Genomic DNA, 19,592 nt, shown 5'->3' with positions numbered 1-19,592 from the left:
ACGAAAGATGCATTTATGTTTCGTAATGATTGAACCAATAAATAACACGTGATTGAGCTAATAAATGACACATGTTCCTATTTTTTAAAATAACTTATGAATGTCTTCTCTCTGTCATTAAAAAGCCTCAAGAACTTACTTTTCTTATTTTTTCTTTTTCTCCCATTTTTCTCAGCTCATTTTTTCCTTATAATTTTTCTTTCGGTTTCTCATCAAATGAATAACAATTTTATTCATTTGTTAAAATTTAACTTGAACTTTTTTGTGTTTTTTTTTTCGACTTATAGTATTTTTTTAAAATTTGCCTGTTCTATAATATAATAATATTTTTTAATAAAAAATAAAATTTAATAATAATGTAATGACATAATATTATTAAAATAATAATGATGATAAAATTTAAAATATTATAAAAAAAGAAACAAATAATTAAATACTCACATCATTAATAAATTAAAAGTAAATTAAATAATAAAATATTGAAAGTAGTATTTTATTTAAAATTACAAATTACAATACACTTATGTAAAAAGTGAATATCTTAGAACTTAAAAATAATCTCGTGAAGTAAATTGTCAAATGAAAAGTTAAAATATTACAAATTGAAGATATTAAAAAATAATCGAAATAGTCATTTTTATTCACGTTCTAGTTTCAGAAATTTGAATCTTAAAATTACAGCTTCAGTTATTTAAACATTACTGAATTATGTGATTAAAACCGCAAGACTCAATTTCGATTTAAAATCTCAACGGTCAATATGTCTGGATATGAAAAGATAATGTTTTTTTCTTTTTCAAACCTACAATCCACAAACTTGTTTATGGAAGTCATCGTCATTTCATCATCGATCTAGTGGTTGACAGTTTAGACACTTATGATCATCCCTCAGTCAGTAATGCGAATTTCGAAAAATGAAAAGCAATTTATAGATGACGACAAAAAACATTATACACATTCATTTTCCTTTCTTGGTGACACTTCCATAGCCAGTTGCAGAAGAAGCGAGAGATTCCCATAGCGCGAAAGAAAACTATAACTAACAGGTTCAGTCTAGTCTACAAACCCTTGTCCTAAATATGGGAAAAGTTGTTTAATAAGTGGCAGAGGTAACAAACAAATCTCAGCGGGTCCAAGAGATGGGTGTTGAGGTGTGGTGAGGAAGCTGAGGCAACAAGCAATGTTGCTGGAATCCCTCTGTTATTCCAGAGTGTGCTGTTGGGAAGTGAATGCTCTGTGTGGAAGTTTTAGGGTCACTATCAGTGTCACCTTCTTGTTCAATATCCATCATCATAGAACCACCACCTTCTTCCATTTCATCAGCTTCCATCAACTCAGTATTCGAGTCGTCAATATCATGAACATCAAAGAACTGGCAAGAAGAAGGTACCCAAGGCACGAGAGCCAATTCATCATTACTCTTCTCACGTGATTGTAACCCTGTCACAACGCCATCACCCTGTTTGGACAACAGGAATTGATCTGCAATAATAATAGCAATAATTTGATCATTTATGAATTAGAATGACGCTATCTCAATTATGAACACTAGTAAATAAGATGAAAAAAATAAATTAAAAAATTGGTAGGCTTGACATCCTCAATTTCCAGTCAACGTGAATTTTAGTCCCGACATTTTCAAAACGTTAATATTTTAGATATTCATGTGCCTCCCACATAAGAAATTAGTTCAGGATCTTCCATGCAATTAAATCAAATTTTCATACAATTCCTATTAAACGACAACAGCAAGAAAGAAAACTGAATTCGATAACTTCCGGCTAAAAGGATTTACGTATTAGTCATAATGGATGAACTTCGTCTCTTATTCTAGCATCCTAAGTATCATAAAAAGGACGAAAATCATCTATTATAATATTGCGAACACTAAAATCATTATTATTAAAATATAGGAGTTTAGAGGAGTTTTAATTGAGAATTGAAAAACCTAAAACACATTTTATCGAATTAAACCAACGGAAGAAAACACTTACTGTTCGTAATTTCATTGATAAGGTTAGAATCAACGGTGAATGAGAAAGAGGAAGGGGAATGAGCGAGAGGTTTGAAAAGCACGAGAGCTCTCTCATCGTTAGGTGACGGTGACGGGGACGGCGACGGTAACGGTTCCTCTTCTTCCACAATTAGCGGCAACTCGGCATCCTGAGACGGTGCAAACGGAACCGATTAGTTAAAAGAAAAAAAAGTCAGGTTAGTTGCAGATAGTGAAGAATTGAAAGAGGAAGCACTAACGAGACGGCGAATCTTGGTAGCGGGAGAAGAGAGAGGGAAATCGTGGTTAACTTCATCAACGCATCCTTTCCTCTTCAACAATCTGTGTAGCGCCATGGAGATGTGAAGCTAAGGAATCGAATCGAATCAACGAGTGGAATGAGCGACGAAGATGATCGCGTGAGGTAGTGGAGATTTTGGGTATGTAGTGTTATGGTTGGCGAAGAACGGAGGGAGTAGTATTTATGGAGTGGGGTCTAGATTTTTCTGGAATTCTTCAGTGTTTACCTTTACATTCCCAAACCCTCCAAACCTGACACCACTTCTCAACCCACGTGTCACAATCCTTCTTCATTTTATATCTTTTTCTTTTCTCGTGTTAGATAAAGGATAAATAATAATTGAATTAATGATTATTTCAAATAAAATATTTTTTAAAAATTTAAATTATTAAATATTTAAAGGTTAAAACAAATTTGAAAATATACTAATTATCTTGTTTCTTTAACAAATCATCATGGTCTTAACCGTATAATTATGACTTTATTGATGAGTGAGAATCTTTTAAAAATAATAAGATTTTGTTTTAGTGCGTGGTAATTATTTTTAAAAGATATTTCTAGTACAATTCTAGATATTTGATAAATAAACGAGATTTTAATTTATTTTTTAAAATGTTTTATGTTAAGTCTTTCATTAAAATTTAACAACTGAATCAGTGTTCTAAGATATAAAGTTTTATATATTTTACTTTGATCTCGATTGTCTATTTATAAAAAATATAAGTGATCTCAATGTAAAACGAATTAAATTGAAAGGAGTACTTTTTTTTTTTTGAAAAAATAAGAATTGTATTTATATATCTTAAAAAAAATACATATTTTTTAAGTTTCTTGAACAGAATATCACGTATATTTTTTTTTATTGAATCTTCACCGTACATATTAGATTGATAAGAGGCATTAACAAAATGTTTACATTGGTTGAAGAGAAAAAAAAAAAGGAAAAGATGATAACATTATTTAAGTGTCGTCCACATTCATGATTTTACAACTTTTAACAAATTTTGGTAAAGAAAAAAATATAGCAAAATATGCTTGATAACACTTCAATTTAAATGGTCATTCTTCTTTTCTTCATCAAAACAGACACCACTTCCTTTTCTAGTAGGCATCAGGTAATTCCATACTAATGATAATTATCAAGTAACATACTCATCACTAGTTTTTTTTTTTTTTTTTCTAGTTGCTGTATCTGATGTCTTGAATCACTTTAATATGCTTTCAACTTTTTCAGACTTCAAATTTCTTTGACAACTCACCATTGTTGATAAAAAAATTCAAATAGACTGAAATCTTTAGGTTAAAAAAGTTTGAATATCAACACACCTAAAAAAAAAGGCAAAACAAAAACCACTTGCATACAATTTTGAATCCATTAAATTTACTAGTTTATCAACATAAGACAAAACAGTAATATAAGAACCATAATAGTTTTGTTTAGTGTCAAATTATCTGAAATATCATCTATCTTCTACATTGATTGTGTTGTATAACAGTCTTCTTTTTATAAGGTACAATTGATGAAGTAATAAAGCTGTATAGGAATTTTAAAATGACAGTCATAAAAACCTTTTTTTTTTCTTGAGAAAGGGGAAAGAGTAGATTTCAGAGGAACAAAATGGAGCATGGGTGAAATAATCTCTTGATAACATTATCCCAACCTGCTCATAAAAGAACACTTGTCAATTGTTAGCCTGTGTTGATATGGCTTTGCCTGCCTGAAATTTAGAAACAATATGCAACTCATGCTTCGGAAGTTATATATTAGAAGAGTTAATGGAGATCTCAGGCTCATATATTGCGTGTATTCGTATTAGAGATAAAAAGGACGACTGAAAAAAAAAAAAAAGTGGGGTCCTATGACATGCCTTTTACATTTTGGGCACTTGGTAGCCAGAAGGTAGAGTGGAAATAGATGCCATAGATGGCTTACCTGAAGGTGCTCAGGTTCACACCTCGGCAGGGTCAATTTTTGTCCTTCAAGTGCTCCTTTGTTTGCTCACTCCAAACACAAAATACGAAGTCACTGGATGAAAGGCTTTATAAAAACGTGGAACAAACTCGCTAAAATATATTGCACCAATACAACTTATCCACTTTTCCATCATCGTCTGATTACATGACTAACAGCTTTTCTTCTCCTTATTTTCCTTTCCTATGTAAACTGAAGAAAATTTTCGATGCATTTTTTATTCTTTATTTACCGACCAAAAGATTTCCTTAATGGTTATACTAGGAACAGAAATATATAAAAAAGCTAATAATAACAAGGAAACAGGATTCTCCAAGCTACGCATTTTGATCAGGAGTGCGCAAGAGGATAACGGACGAATAACTAAGCATGGGATACATATTGGCGTCCAGAAACTGAGCATACTGTTGTATAGCAATTTCTCTTCCAGGAAGGTCAGGGGTGAGGAAATCATATGGCGCAGGCTTGCTGGTATCTATAAGAGGTTCCCATCTGTATCCAGGACGCTCTGGCAATGTAATTGTGAAAGGTAAATGACTCGTATTGAAAGCAACGTAAATTTCTCCCTTGACTGAGTCTGCCTGTATTCAAGTTCATGCCAAATAAGGGTATTAGTCATTTACGGAGTATCCAATAATAGAACGTATAGGATTTAACATTCTATCTAAGACAATTACTAGTAAATGAAAAAACTGAGATTAAAAAGTCCACTGATGCTAATCCGAGCATGACATTGACAGCTTTGAATGAGCGGGTATTGGTTTAAGTCCTGGAGCAGTTCAGCCTATAGTTTATACCATGTGCCAAGTTATCATGTTCGATTATTTGGCACTTCAAAATAAAATTTGGGGCTAAGAGTAACTTTTTCTTCACGTGTTCAAATAGTAACCAGAGATGTAGCAAACAGGAGTTCGAATTCAACTGGCTAAATTTGTTATGCCAGCCAATCTTAATGTTCAGAGGAGACTGCTGACCGTAGATTCTTTGTCCTTAAGACAGAAGCATCATATTGATTATTCCTCAACCTAGCTAGGCAGGCACATACTGCCATTTCCAGATGCTGAGTTTCTCTGGTCGATTTCAACTCATAGACTCAAGGTTTAGTTACTGGAAATACGTTCAAATTCCACACATTTTCAGGCCAGGTTAAAAGAAATAATAGATCCCAAGATTTGATTCTTGCTGCCTTTCACCGGAAACAATTCTTATACATGGCAATATGGCCAACAAAATTCTCTTACCATGGTAAAAGCCACAAAACGGCTAGTTTCTGACCAGTCTGGCATTCCAGGAAAATGACCATGCCACTGCAGCCTCTCTGATGTTGGGAAGTCATCTAAGCCCATAGATTCACATTCCCTGCAGGATTATAACGTTGGAATATGATAAAAAAGCAAAAGTCTAACGACAAAACAATTAAACTGAAGAAGTACTTACTGACGGAACTTAGTCACAAGGCAACAAAATCTAAAGAAGTCTGACGAGGATTCTTCCTTTTTGTCCCATTGGAAGTAATTAAGCTGCAAAAAGGTTGAAATTAATAGAATTGAAAATATGGTGGGGTATGCATTGAAAATTTTAAGTGGACAAGAGGATCACATAATTATCATGACAATAGGTATTGTTGTTTCCCCCTTTTGTGTGTCCATATTCATCGCCCATATATATCATTGGAACTCCCTGATAAGATAGACTGAAAGTCAGTGAGCAGAACTCGTGCTGCTAACATCTATATAAATAAAGAATAATTTGATCAATGTAAAAAGCCAACAACATTAAACTAGCAAACAATACTTTATTGTACCCCCTAAATGAGTCTTTATATGTGCTTCCACATCATACAGAGATGCACAACGCAAAAGTTATTATTAATTGACATGCAACACAGAAGTCATTTCAGTCCAAACAAATTTGTAAAGGAACTAATCTTTTAGTTGGGCCTTACCTGGGAAACCATGAGAGAGAGAAAAAAATTCCGCATTTGTCGCTTCCTCAATTTCTTCACTAAGGGACTCACAAACTCCCCCTCCTACATTAGTTACAAAAATGAGATTAACATTTAATACAAAGGTCATGTCATGTAACTTTCCATAAATATTCTAATACTTCAGGGTTTTACAATATGTGTTTTACCTCTATATTGTGGATCCAAAGAAGAACCAAGAAAAACTTTGGAGAAGGATTCTAAGCAAAGTTTCGAATGATGGGAGCACACTGGACAAGTTTGTCTCAGTGAGCATGAAATCAGTGATTTACAATAAGAGAAAGATTATATTAGCCCCATGGATCCTCTTTATTCATTTTCTGTGAACAATTTTGACCTACATATTACAACTTATCTACATAAATCTAGTATGTCCATTTCCTAACTGCTAAAGTATTGGGCTTTAAATCTTGCCATGAACATTGAAATATTAATGGTATTCAGATTGCTTAAAAAATCGTGAGATGAAGTAACGGCATTCAGTGGAAGGAAAAGTAAAAGAAAATCACTTTTAATCCAACTCTGAAACAGGTTTCTAAATATTACCTGTCCACAGTTCCAGCTATTATTATGATTTTCTCCATCATTATTGTCTTCCCCATTTGACAAATTATGCTTGTTGTTATAGGTCACCAAATCAGCTAGCGTGAACCCATCATGTGCACATACAAAGTTAATACTATTCCATGGTTTTCTTCCTCCTCCCTGGACCAAAGATACAGGTAATGCATTGTCCACTACAAGAAAGAAGAAAGTACAAGAAAAGAAGACAGCAACAAAGCTAAAGATACAAAATTTAGCTGAAATAAATACTAATGTCATGAGCGATAATAAAATATATATCAAGCAAATCTAAACAGCCAAAAAGGATGTTTACTGTACAAAGTAGGAAAATAAAAACAGACCCATTGAAGCAATAATCACTGTCAATAAATCTATAACAATTATCACAATAGTAAGAGTATATGTGGGAGTTTATATAAAAATGAAACTATTTTTATAGAATGAGGCACCAAATAAACCTGATATAAATTAGGACTCCCACAAAGGCATTCAGCAAATGCTCCAGCAAAGCCATCTGTACCCTTGATAAACTGGCGCACCGTGTCTCTATACTGCAAAACAATAGATAGTTCATAACTCATACACCTAACCACAAGAACACTATATAATTTACAATTTGTGGATCATGCATTACACAGAACATACGTGACCATGTTGGTTAAGAGACATACATGGAAAGCAAAGAACTGACATTGGGATGGGGAGGAGGGGCAGGTGGCAGCAGAAGAGCTTGTACATGGGTGTGAAAGAATTCGGTTAAAGGTAAAAACAGTCCATATATTTTGGTTAAATTCTCAAAGCTTTAGCTTGTGTCAAGGAAAATGAATAAAAAACTCATTAAATGCATAGATAGGTAATTCCATACAACTGGTAATTATCAATTTTTGCAGACTGGTCTGGAAAAGAAGAGAATTCATTGTACATTAGTCATAAAAAATAATTGACAAGTTTTGTGCCAAATTCATAATCCAATATTTTATGCAAGATTGAACATTTGAAAAAGCCATGACACTTTCGTGTGATTTACAGTGATCCACTCATTGTACAGCATATCCTGTCATAAATTCAAACTCCAGAAAGAAATATTGAAGACAGATATAAATTACATACAAAGTTTAACTGCATTTCAGTTGACAAGATCATATAATTTAAAACCAGGTTATTTTCAATAAAATGAAACCTGATGCAGTTATTCTTGCGGTTTCATTTAAATAGGCTAAATGATGCATATGATATAATGCAATAGAACTGATGCAGTTATATTTTTGTGTCTCTTGTTATCAAGTTCTCTTTTTCCAAAAGATAGCTCTACTTCAAGATGTGCTTCTACATGCTTTTGTTACAGCAAAATAACAGGGTTATGAATCCAACAGTTACATTTTGCACTAACCTTCCCGTTCCATTCTGACCAAATACCCCAGTGAGGGAAAGTGCCAACTTGGTAGAGGCCTCCAGCATCCCAAGCTTCAGCTATAAGCTATACAAGAAGAAATTAAGTAACTTGAAACCTTAGCTAACTGCTTCCAAATGAGTACAAAACTAATCTATAAAACAGATAACAATGATTACAATGACCAACAGAATACTAAAGCATGACCAAATCCAACGAATTGTGCTATGCACTCAATATAGATGAGGTGAGGCAACAAGACAGTAAATGGTACCTAGAAGGAAACACTACTTTAAAAGGCTGTCCTTACCCTGTTAATATTCTAATTCAAAAGTGAGATAAGGTAATAAGGACCAACAGTGAGCACCTATTGCAAAAAAATAACGCTCAATCACCTAAATATCTATGACCAGTTTAGCCATCTCCTTTTAAATTACCGAATCAGTATATCTTTCTATTTAAATCAATGGACTTTCACTTGTGATACAAGTTCTAAAGGTTAAGCGTATTGGAATATGCACTTGGCGTTGAGATCTTGCAAGTTCCTTTCACTAACCCAGTTCTTCTTGGTGACAATCAAAGTGTTGTGCCTATTGCTCATAATTCAGTGTTTCATAGCCACACCAAACACATGGAGATTGATATTTTCTTTGTGCTGGAAAAGATTATGGCCAAGCAGCTTTTCATCTATCACATTCCAGCCCTGGATAAGTGTGCAGATGTGTTGATCAAACGTCTTTCTTTAACTCATTTGCCAGATCATACAGGCAAACCCAATTAGAAGAGTTTTTCAACTAAAAAATATTCTCCTTGAGATTGAGGGTAGGGGATAATGTAATTAGTTACATTCTGTAAGTAAATAATGCATATAAGTAGTAAGAGTTGTTAGCATTGCTAACTACTATCTATCGTATCAATGTAGTTAAGCACTTAGTTACTTACACAACAACTATCTCTCATGCTATAAGCAGTTAGCTATAGCTACACTCGTAAGCTTCCTCTTTCATAAGTTAATAAAATCAAAATTCCCTCTCATTCAGTTTCTTTTACAAAGTAAATTGGTGTACCATACCAAGATAGCAACTACGACCAAGGCAAGTCCATCTTTCTGAATTATTTAATCATCCATATAGATATATTTGTTTAGATTAGTGGACTCTTTAAGCAATTATTAAATAAAATTGTTTAAAAATTTAACAATTTCCTTACCAAGTGTTTGAGGTACTTAATGAATTTCTTGCAGAAACATAATGATTCTGCTGTTTCTCTTCTTTTCTTCTAAGTGACCCTTAATCCTTGTGTTGCCCACTGCCCCTTAAAAACGTCATTTTTCATTGTTTCACTGAAAACAATTTGTATTAATCACACACTGTAACCATAAGAATCATAGTCATGACCAGCAAGGAACACCTATTTTTCCTTTCATTAGTTTCTTGTAGCAGAAATGTCAGAATTCATGCCTCTTTGCAGAAACGAGAATAATCAAAGCAATCTATCCACTCTAAGCTTGCAAGTTGTGAATCCCAAATCATACAACAAAATCAACACCCATTCAAATATCAGCAGAAAACTTAATCTCTATTCTTTAAACCCGTTTATCTGTCATGTAAACAGACAATTAGACAGACCAACCATATCTAGAGAGAGTCTGATTTGTACAATCCCAGATAACTTACACAGAATCCTAATTTCCAATCCAACAGGGTCCATACAATCATTTTGGTGAACTCTGTTCATTTCTTGGAAATTACGTTAAAAAGGATACCGTCATTTCAGATGTTACTTTTATACACTTCAAAAATTAATTTAGAAAGCACGCAATTGAGGATACAGTGTATGTCCAGAAACTAATAACAAAGGTACACAATTGATTGTAATGAATTAAGTTGGAAAACCTTCACTCCACGAAGTATAGGATCGTTACTGATCAAGTCAATTAATGGTGGACTGCCTAGAGGGGTTCCAGTTGTCAGCAAGTCACCTTCTATTGGAGCACCAAACACATTAGTTGCATCCCAGAGACTGGTAACAAGTAATGAGAGGTAATAAGAACAGTATGATCTACCAGTCTACATAATTTTTTTAGAAACAATGCACTACATATTACCTACTACTCCTGGTCATAATAGAAGCAAGATCAAAGCGAAAACCATCCACGTGCATTTCTGTAACCCAATATCTGTTGCACAAGAGAAAAATAGTAAAATTTTCTATTAGCAACTGTAATAAGCCCAAGTAGAAAAGGAAATGAAACAAATCTGACCAGACATTAGTAAACTGAAAGAATATACCATCATGCACTTTATAAGAGTGAAAGGTATGGCATTAAGGTAAATTATATAGGAAGCGAAATGCTAGTTGGATGACAGCAGACTCGGAACTTAATCACTAATCTAGGATCTAAATTTTATATGTTCTCTGACGCTTTAAGGAACAGTCCCACACACACACCTCTACATCTGAAATTTATGATATAGAGCATGCATGTAATTGTACACCTATGCCAAGCATCTAAATGCCCATAAGCAAAAAAGTCAACAATTTTGTATTATTTTGACTATAAATATCTGATTTAAATCAAGAATTGGGACATATAATATACAGAAAGTGTTTTAATTATAAACAAAATCCACGAGAAATATATTTCATATTTTATTGTAATCATACCTTAAGCAATCCACTATAAATTGTCGTACAACTGGATGACTGCAATTGAATGTGTTTCCACATCCCGAATAATTATAGAACTCCCCCTGAGAATTCATAAAAGTATATCTAGTAATCTAGTTTATATTATCCGTGATATATAATTAGAATTAGAAGAAACAAAGTCTCACAAGAATAAATTAAAATGATTTGAAATTATTCATAGAGCTACAAAAACCTAATCTGCAAAATTAATTACAATCCTTAAGTAAAGACGCAGACCTTAAACAAAATTTGAGTTTTATTTGTCAGTAATTAAAAAATTGGAAATAGATTTACCAAGAATCCCCTTCTTATAAGTATATTACCTTTTAGTGTAATATTTGAGTTCTTCCTCTTCCAACTGGATGGGAAAGTTGAGTTATTACCAAGCTTGAAAAGTTCTAACTTATGGGCAATTTATAGTAAACAGGAGAAGGAAAAAGGGGGAAGGGACAGTTAAATCAGGCCAAGAGAGTCAAGGAGTTAGGCCTGACAATCAAGGCCTGTGAGTATATGAGAGAGGACAGCAGCTGGAAGAAAAAATTAGGTTGTGGAGAGAGAGGGAAAATAACAGAAAGAACAGGTGGCATGAGAAGAGTAAAAGAGGGATTATGCTAATAATTAAGGAGAAGCACTAAAGGAGGAGGAATAGAATGGCACGGTAGAAAGTATTTGAGGATTTCACAGTAGTCTTTTGACTGACTAAGGGAATTTTCCCTGTAATTTGGCAATTATCTCATATTTTCCACACTATAATTCTGTTTTGTTATCCAAGGACAGTTCTGTTAAAGAAATTCAGTCTTAACCCCAACTTACAAGTGGAAACAGGGAGCAAAAATATTGAACTCACCTTGGGTGCTACCATGTAATAGATACTGTTGTCCACACCTCTGAAAGAAATAATGGGACCATTCTCATTCCCTTCAGCTGTATGATTGAAAACAACATCCATGATAACCTGAAGCAGTAAAATAGCAATGAAAACATAATTTCATTTAAAAATGAAAAAGAAGCAGAAACCAGTGAATGAAATCATATCATATATATTTTTGTTGACCTCTATTCCTCGTTTGTGTGCCTCTTTGATCAGGAATTTCATTTCATTAATCCCATCACGGCCACAATTTCTTATGCCAGCAGATGAGTATCTGATCATTGGAGAGAAGAAATTGACGGTTGAATAGCCCCAAAAATTGACCCTACAACAAATGGATATAATTAAGATAAACTCTAAGAGAAGTCAAAAAACGAATTGTTCGAGCCAGTGATGTAGAATACTGTCCAATGAGATCGTGAATTAATCAAAATAAGCTATGATCAGGTTGGAAAGAAAATTATGATATACCACTTTGCAATATGTGAGACATCAGGGGTTTAAAAAGCTATCTCAAAAATGAATGAGTAGAAGTTAGGACTTCTCATGGACAAGTTATTTCAATAACTTAACCACAACCGTACAAAACCCAATATGACAAGTGGTCATTATGAGTAAACTATAATCAGTTATGAAAATCTGGTTATATAACTAGCTAAATAACTGGGTATATATCCTAAACCAGTTCCATAGCCAGTTCTAGGTATCTAATGGGTTTCAAAAAATATTTTTTATATTAGTACATCTTCACACCTAAATCTATGATTAATATTTCTTCATGTTTAATTAATACTCACTTGTCATAAGTTAATTTTATCCCCATTTTTAATTAACTGGTTAAGTCAAAACCAGTTAATTATGCTGATAGTTATTCTTTTATAACCGATTATTATAATCACCCTTACTATACACTGACTTGAAGATTCCAATATAACCTGAAGTCAATCATAATAGAAATATTCCATGAACAAAATAACTCCCTTACCTGTAGTCCCCTTGTACAGAATTGTAACTGGAGTACTCCAGCTCATTGAATTCATGACATGGCATTAGTTCAAGACAATTTACTCCAAGTTCCTGCAAAACAAATAAAACCAAAATTTCATATGGATTAGTAAACATTTTATATATTCATGTCTGCTTTGTCCAGTAGCGCAATATAGAGGCAAAACACATAATGTAAAACCCCAAGTTCGTGAAAAAAAAAAATATCGTAGATTCAACAGCATGGGAGAATAGTATGGGTGATGAACCTAGATGAAAGTATGACTCAACCCAAAGTCTACCCCTGACCTGAGTCCAATTCAAGTTCCTTTAAAATCATGCATTTTGTTATCTCGCTGAAAAAGTACCTCTATTTCTTAAATAAAGACACAATTCTTTCCTTATACTGTTGAGGATTTCATTACCATTAGTTCAGAAATGCACAATCTATTAGACTGAACAAAAAAATTATAAAAAAGAATACTGGACTACTTTTACATAATAAAGTTTCACAAGGAATTCTTCAAATTATCTTAAACAATTATCAGAAACTTCACCTTTAAGTGGTCAAGCTTCTCCACCACACCAAGATATGTACCAGGGAACTTGGTGTTGCTCGACTCATGCTTTGTGAACCCTCGCACATGCATCTCATATACTACAAGATCCTTTTGTGGATACTTCAGAGGCAAATCGCCTTCCCAATCAAACTAAACAAGTTGCACGAATGAGATATAATTTTCAAAAAGTTACAGTAAAAACTAAAAACCATTAAAACAATAAAGCACCTCATCATGATCTGAAGGTACCATGCCAGCCATCTGGGGCCAGCAGTTACCATTAGGCCCTAAAGCCCCAAACTCCCCTCTGCTTATAACTGCCTAGACAAATGAGTAATATATGATTAGGGTCCACTCAAATAACTAAAGAAATCACAAAAAATCATCAATAGAGGGAGTTTTGTTGCGCCACTCTTCGCCAGCATTCCAATTTGAACAAAATAATCAAAACAAGAAGAGTGCAAACTGCAGAGGCACTGACTTTTGCATAAGGGTCCAACAGTATACGAGAAGGGTCATAGTATTGCCCCTCCAGAGGAGAAAACTTGCCATCAAATTTGTATCCATAAAGCATGTCAGTAAAATCTCCTTTCAAGAAAACATGCCAAACAGCTCCAGTTTTATTTATCAACGGATCAAGAGGAACAGACTCCGTCACTCGATTCTGCAACAAATAAACTCAAACGTTCAACAACCACAAACTCCAACCGAATTAAGTTTTCAGAAGTTTTACCGTGTATTTGGATGATCCTTCGGAGAATTTATTTGGTTATTTTAAAGTGGAGTGATAATGAATTGATGTTCATATTCCTAAAGCAAGTTAAGAGTACTACAACTTAGTATAAAATTTGTTACTTAAATTGCCTGAGGTTGAGACCTAGAAACGTTTCGTGGACGTGAAAAAAAAAACATGCAAACATTTTAAAGTGATTTTAGAGTACCGAACGTGAATCCAAATACACAATTGGATTATTAAACTCATTCTCGGAGATCGGGAGACGTAGAGAGGAGTGGCTCACATTCTGAAAATCGGAGAGAGTAAACAAACAGAGAGTGGCGGAGAGTGCATTGAGAGAGTAAATGGCGAAATTGACTCCACCGTCTCTAACGGTGGCACCGAAGGGGGAAGGGTAGCCACTGGAAACTTGAAAGAGACTCTCCAGTTGCGGTTTTTCGACCACCGCGATTTCCGTGTCGAAAGCGCCGCCATTCCGAGCAGCGCGAGTCTTCGCCACCGAGCGAATAACGGAATCGCTCTCGTGCAATTGGGAGAACCTGTTGGCGAGAGAAACTCTAACCGTGACAGCGCATTGAGGGAGGACGGCGAGAGTGGGAACAGAGAGTGAGGGCAAAGAGAAGCACTTCATTGGAGTGAATCGTTGATCAAACAGGTGCGGTGCAGGATTTTCAAAGATGTGGAGTGTGATGAGTAATAGTGAGGGAGAGGGATACTACGGACATTGTTGAATTGAAATATCAGCATGCTTCTTCAACATCTTCATCATCATCATCATCATTTCTTGAATACAACACATTCTCTTTGAATGCATATTCGACACCTTTTCAATTCAGACAAAGGACGTGTTTGTTCGTTCGCGCTTTCTGGTGGGCGCCACCACCCTCTTTTCTTTGCCACCGTTTGTTTCTTACTCCCACTGCAGTCAGTGCTTCTGAAATTATGTTTGGATTTTTGTTCGAAGTGGAGTAGTTCTTATAAAGTATTTTCCGAATGGCTCCTTCTTCCTAAAAAATAAAAAATATAATTTTGAATTACAGATTCTGTTGCGAAAATAAATACATTACGTGGAGGATTTAGTTTGTTCACACACCTTGAAAAAAAGTCGGAAGAAATCTTGCGTGTGAAAGAATATTACACGGGTAATTTTTAAATGCATTTAAAAAAACGGGTAAACTTGGAGGGAAAGCGAACCTCGATCTTGGGCCTGATTGCAAGGCAATCCAAGCCCACTAGTTTCGTCCTTACTGGGCTATCATAGGCCCGTTTCTAAAATTATTTGATGGACAGAGAGAGGGGACAAAACTGTTCCTTTTTGAAACATCACCATGAATAAAACTGTGAAAACTAGTTTCCATGAAATATATTTACACTATTTATTAATGTATCCACTTTATATTATACAAAACTTGAAGTATCATGCTCTCAATTTATCCTCTTTTATTTTTATTTCAAATAACAATACAAAGTTATTCTCAATCATTCCAACTATAATCACTTTATTATATATTTAACATTTTTATCATTCATTTATCTCAATGTGTTCCGTCATTGTTCTCACCTCTCCATTTTCAGATCTGTGTGTTCCCACCCCACTCCCTTACATATAATTACCTAACATATTATAAAAAACTAAAAATTTTAAATACTAAATAAATTAATTTAATAAACTAAAAACTAAAAAAAAAAAAAATCAACCTTCGTATGTGGCATATACGTTTAACTAATAAAATAAACTAAATTTAAACAATCACTTAAATAAAACAAAAATCAATTTAATTAAATTAAAAATAATTATTTCATTAAATATAATGAAATTAATTTGCATATAATTACCTAACATATTATAAAAAAACTAAAAAATTTAAATACTAAATAAAATAATTTAAAATACATTAATTTAATAAACCAAAAACTATAAAAAATAATAAAAAAAATCCACCTTTAACTAAAAATTTTAAATACTAAATAAATTAATTTAAAATACAATAATTTAATAAATTAAAAACTACAAAAAAATCAACCTTCGACGGATCTGTTTAAAGAACAAAAATAAAAAATAAATAAAAAATAAAATTATACATCCTATGAATGTGAATATCCGTCAACGAATATCGATATTTGTTTTCTCTTTAGCGAATGTTGATATATGTCGATGGATTATCACATCCGTTAAAAGATTACCATAACTCTTTCGCGCACTTGCAACGAAGCTTTCTTCTATAACGTCTGGTAACCACCACCACAAACATCGAGCCCTGATACCACTAGTTCCTTGCACCACTTGCAACCTCCCATCAAGCAAAGCTCACCACTACACACACTCAGAGCACTACACACTCTTAGGACAATGAAATTGAGGAAGAAAGAAATAAAGGGATAGCTGAATTCCGTGTGCAAGTTGAGTGTGGAGATGCATTCTTATAAAAAGATAAAAAGAGGACCATTAATGAAGTAATGTTAGTGAAAATTTACTACAGTAAATAAAGGCAAATTTATCATAAGAAAATACACAAAATATTTGATGGTGGTAGAAGAAGTAACACCCAAATATATTTTAACAATTTTTTTTAAGTTTACAAGAATTTGTAATTGATATATTTCTTAAAAAAAGTTTGTTAAAATATAGTATTAACTAGAGCTGTGATGATCCTGTGGACCAAACTGTAAAAACTGCCAAGGTTACGTCTCGGCGTTCTAGGCTAAAGAAGCATCACGCGCACAGAGGCGTCTGTTGGAAACAGCACAGTCCTCTGACGCTCGTGCCCTGCACGTGCCGACAAAAGTGTGGGTCGACGGTTCTACATGCTGACCAGTTGATCTCACGAATCTGTACTTGGTAAGCGTGATTCCATTTTTTACCCGACAGAAACCTCTGATTTCTGCAACCTCCCTGCTTCTTCTGCACAAAACTACCACCGTTGCTTCTGCATGGCATCACACTTTTCTTAATATATATATAAAAAAATATAACATTTCTAAATCATTACTTTCTTAATGTGCAAAACAAGTTTAATTCATAGCATGTGATAACTTAGACATCATGTTCTCGAAGAAAAGGAAAACTGAGTTTGGCAAAATCTGTAGAGAAAAGAAAATTTTTCACATTTTGTAAAATTAATTCTTTTAAAAAATTGTACTTTGTGTGTATTGAATATGTACTTGATTTGTACTCAATTTTGAATATTCTTAAAAAAAGTTATTGTTATCCGTAAATTTAGTTCTATTTATACTTTGTCAAACCTGGGAGGTATAAATTCTTTGTTAATAAAAAGAATGTGGTCCTTGTAATTCTGAAGCATTGTTAAGTACGTCTTTACCTACTAGTTTTTTTTATATTAATGACTAACGAATCTAGTTAGACAATTCTCTTAAGTAATGGATGAGTTGTTGAGTTTACCTAATGAAAATATTTTCACATATGGATTGGTCACGCAAGAAGATGTTAGGCATGTGATTAGAGATTTTTCATCGTAGGTAGAGAATAAAACAAGTTTACTTTTTAAATTTTCGAATTTCAAATTCATGTGTTTTAATAGGTGTAAGGATTTTGATAAATTCATTATCCAGTCCGTTAAGTTAGGTTGAAGTTTTATATTTTTATGTTAAGTTCTCTTTTTTAGGAGTGAAATTAAGTCTACTTAATCCGAAATTATATTTATCGATTTTGGAATAGATTTTTAATCATTGATCTAATTACAATTAAAATTGTAATAATTTAACTTATAATTAATGTAATTATTTTTTTATATTAATTTTGTTTGTAATCTAGTCGACATTAACTCATTTTATAATCTAATATATCTGATTAACTTATGAAATACATTTATGTTTGCTTGTATAATCATATTATACAAATTTAATTTAAATAAATTTATTGTTTCATATGACATATCGATCAGTATAAAGAAGGTCGACATGACATATGTTTCATCGATAACAATCATTAATGAATAATTAACTTACATCTTAATATTAGATAATAACCAATCAATAGATTTGATTATTTTCAATTCTATATATAAAATGTCAAAAATAATATATTAAGAGAATATCTAATTTAAGAAATATATTTGACTTGAGAGATGTATCTAACTTGAGAAGAGTTGTTTTGAATTGACACACTTATTAAACACGTTGGATTGATCAATTTAATAAAAAAAATTCTTTCTTGAAATATAATTTTTAGGGGTGAGCATAATTAAAAAATAAAATAGGAGGTATAGGAAGAAAGAGGTTGAGCGGTTGAAAATGGTGAGTAAAGAATATTTTAATGGTTATGATTGGTAAGTGTTGAGAGAGTGATTTGCGGCAAGGGATCCGTAAGGCGCGATAAAAAAGAAAAGGGAAAAAAAGTAAGGTTTAAGGAAGAGAAAAGTGATTGTGGAGAGAAGAGCGGGTGAAGAAATCACGGGTGTAGTGTCCCAATCTTCATGTGAGTGGTTAGTAACTAATCTGCATCACACCCATGTGAACTGACTCAGAAGACTTGACCGGTAAAACTCTCTTTTTTTTAACTTTTAAATTCCTTTCATATATAAACAGTAACCCTTCTTCTTGGTTTCCGAGATAAATATAGAAATCGATGTGATCAGAAAAATAAGAGAGAATATTGTAATGCGAAAATGCTTTTTTAACAATTTTTTTATAACTTTTTATATGATATTTTTTTATTTTTTTATTTTAAATATATGAAATAATAAAATAATAATACGTAAAAAATAATTTGTTAACTTAATCTATTATAATATGCTGTGAATGCATGAGATGTGATGGAAAAGGAGAGAGAGAGTGCATACGGAAAAGTACTACGGCGTTCTCCCACAAACTCCGCCCTCTGCTGCATTAACTTTTTTGCTTTTGTACGGTCGCAACTTTCTCTTTTGCTTTTAATTTTTCATTTATTATAAGATAATGATAATTAAACAATATTTTTTATCAATGAACATGATTTATATATCATTTTGTAATTGATTATAATGATATTTAAGATTATTATTATTGATTATATAGTAATTTTGAATCAATCATAGAATAACAAATAAATGATGTTGAAATATTATAAAAAAAATATTGTCTAAATATCATTATTTTATTATTACTGTTTTCTTATTGTTATCAAAACATAAATAAATTTCTAATTCGGTAATTCACGAATCTGAGTCACATTGAATTGAAAAAAAAAAAATTTGGTATGAGTATATGGGTTAATTTTAAATAAAATTTTCTAAGAATTCGAACTATTTAGATTAAATTTGTATTTAGGTTGGCTCAACTATTTATTTAATTTTTTAAATAAATATTTTTTTTATTAATCATTTTATAAAATATTAAAAAGAAAATTAGTATAAAATTCTTTTTGTATAAAATAATTATATAATATAAAAATTTCATAAATTTATGTTTAGTGATGCGTACTATTGCGAAACTTAATTAGTAAGATTTTTGTATTTGAGATAATATATTCTATTATTATTCGACTATTTGATTTTATTTTGGACTATACGTATGATTCTAACACAATGCGTGATTTACCAGTTTATACA

The 19,592-nt window shown here is 32.6% G+C and overlaps 2 protein-coding genes across 2 annotated transcripts; both read right to left on the bottom strand.

Annotated features, from left to right (window-relative positions):
• Positions 1–905: 905 nt before the first annotated feature.
• Positions 906–2,528, bottom strand: LOC106767401. Its single transcript, XM_014652280.2, has 3 exons — positions 2,254–2,528; positions 1,995–2,163; positions 906–1,482 (listed from the first exon to the last, which is right to left on the bottom strand). The coding sequence occupies exons 1-3, from the start codon at positions 2,347–2,349 to the stop codon at positions 1,124–1,126; spliced, it is 624 nt and encodes a 207-aa protein (XP_014507766.1). The 5' UTR covers positions 2,350–2,528; the 3' UTR covers positions 906–1,123.
• Positions 2,529–4,364: 1,836 nt separating this feature from the next.
• On the bottom strand, positions 4,365–14,979 carry LOC106769258 (isoamylase 1, chloroplastic). Its single transcript, XM_014654795.2, has 18 exons — positions 14,330–14,979; positions 13,792–13,974; positions 13,539–13,631; positions 13,308–13,460; positions 12,752–12,843; positions 11,950–12,091; positions 11,743–11,850; positions 10,872–10,957; positions 10,312–10,383; positions 10,100–10,226; positions 8,205–8,291; positions 7,273–7,365; positions 6,797–6,955; positions 6,212–6,295; positions 5,866–5,946; positions 5,704–5,786; positions 5,508–5,625; positions 4,365–4,847 (listed from the first exon to the last, which is right to left on the bottom strand). The coding sequence occupies exons 1-18, from the start codon at positions 14,675–14,677 to the stop codon at positions 4,584–4,586; spliced, it is 2,373 nt and encodes a 790-aa protein (XP_014510281.1). The 5' UTR covers positions 14,678–14,979; the 3' UTR covers positions 4,365–4,583.
• Between the last annotated feature and the right edge of the window lie 4,613 nt (positions 14,980–19,592).

The sequence above is a fragment of the Vigna radiata genome, chromosome 7 (genome assembly GCF_000741045.1).
Source record: "Vigna radiata var. radiata cultivar VC1973A chromosome 7, Vradiata_ver6, whole genome shotgun sequence".
Lineage (NCBI taxonomy): Eukaryota > Viridiplantae > Streptophyta > Magnoliopsida > Fabales > Fabaceae > Vigna > Vigna radiata.
The sequence above is the reverse complement of the archived record's forward strand: the minus strand, read 5'-3'. Positions and strand labels throughout refer to the sequence as shown.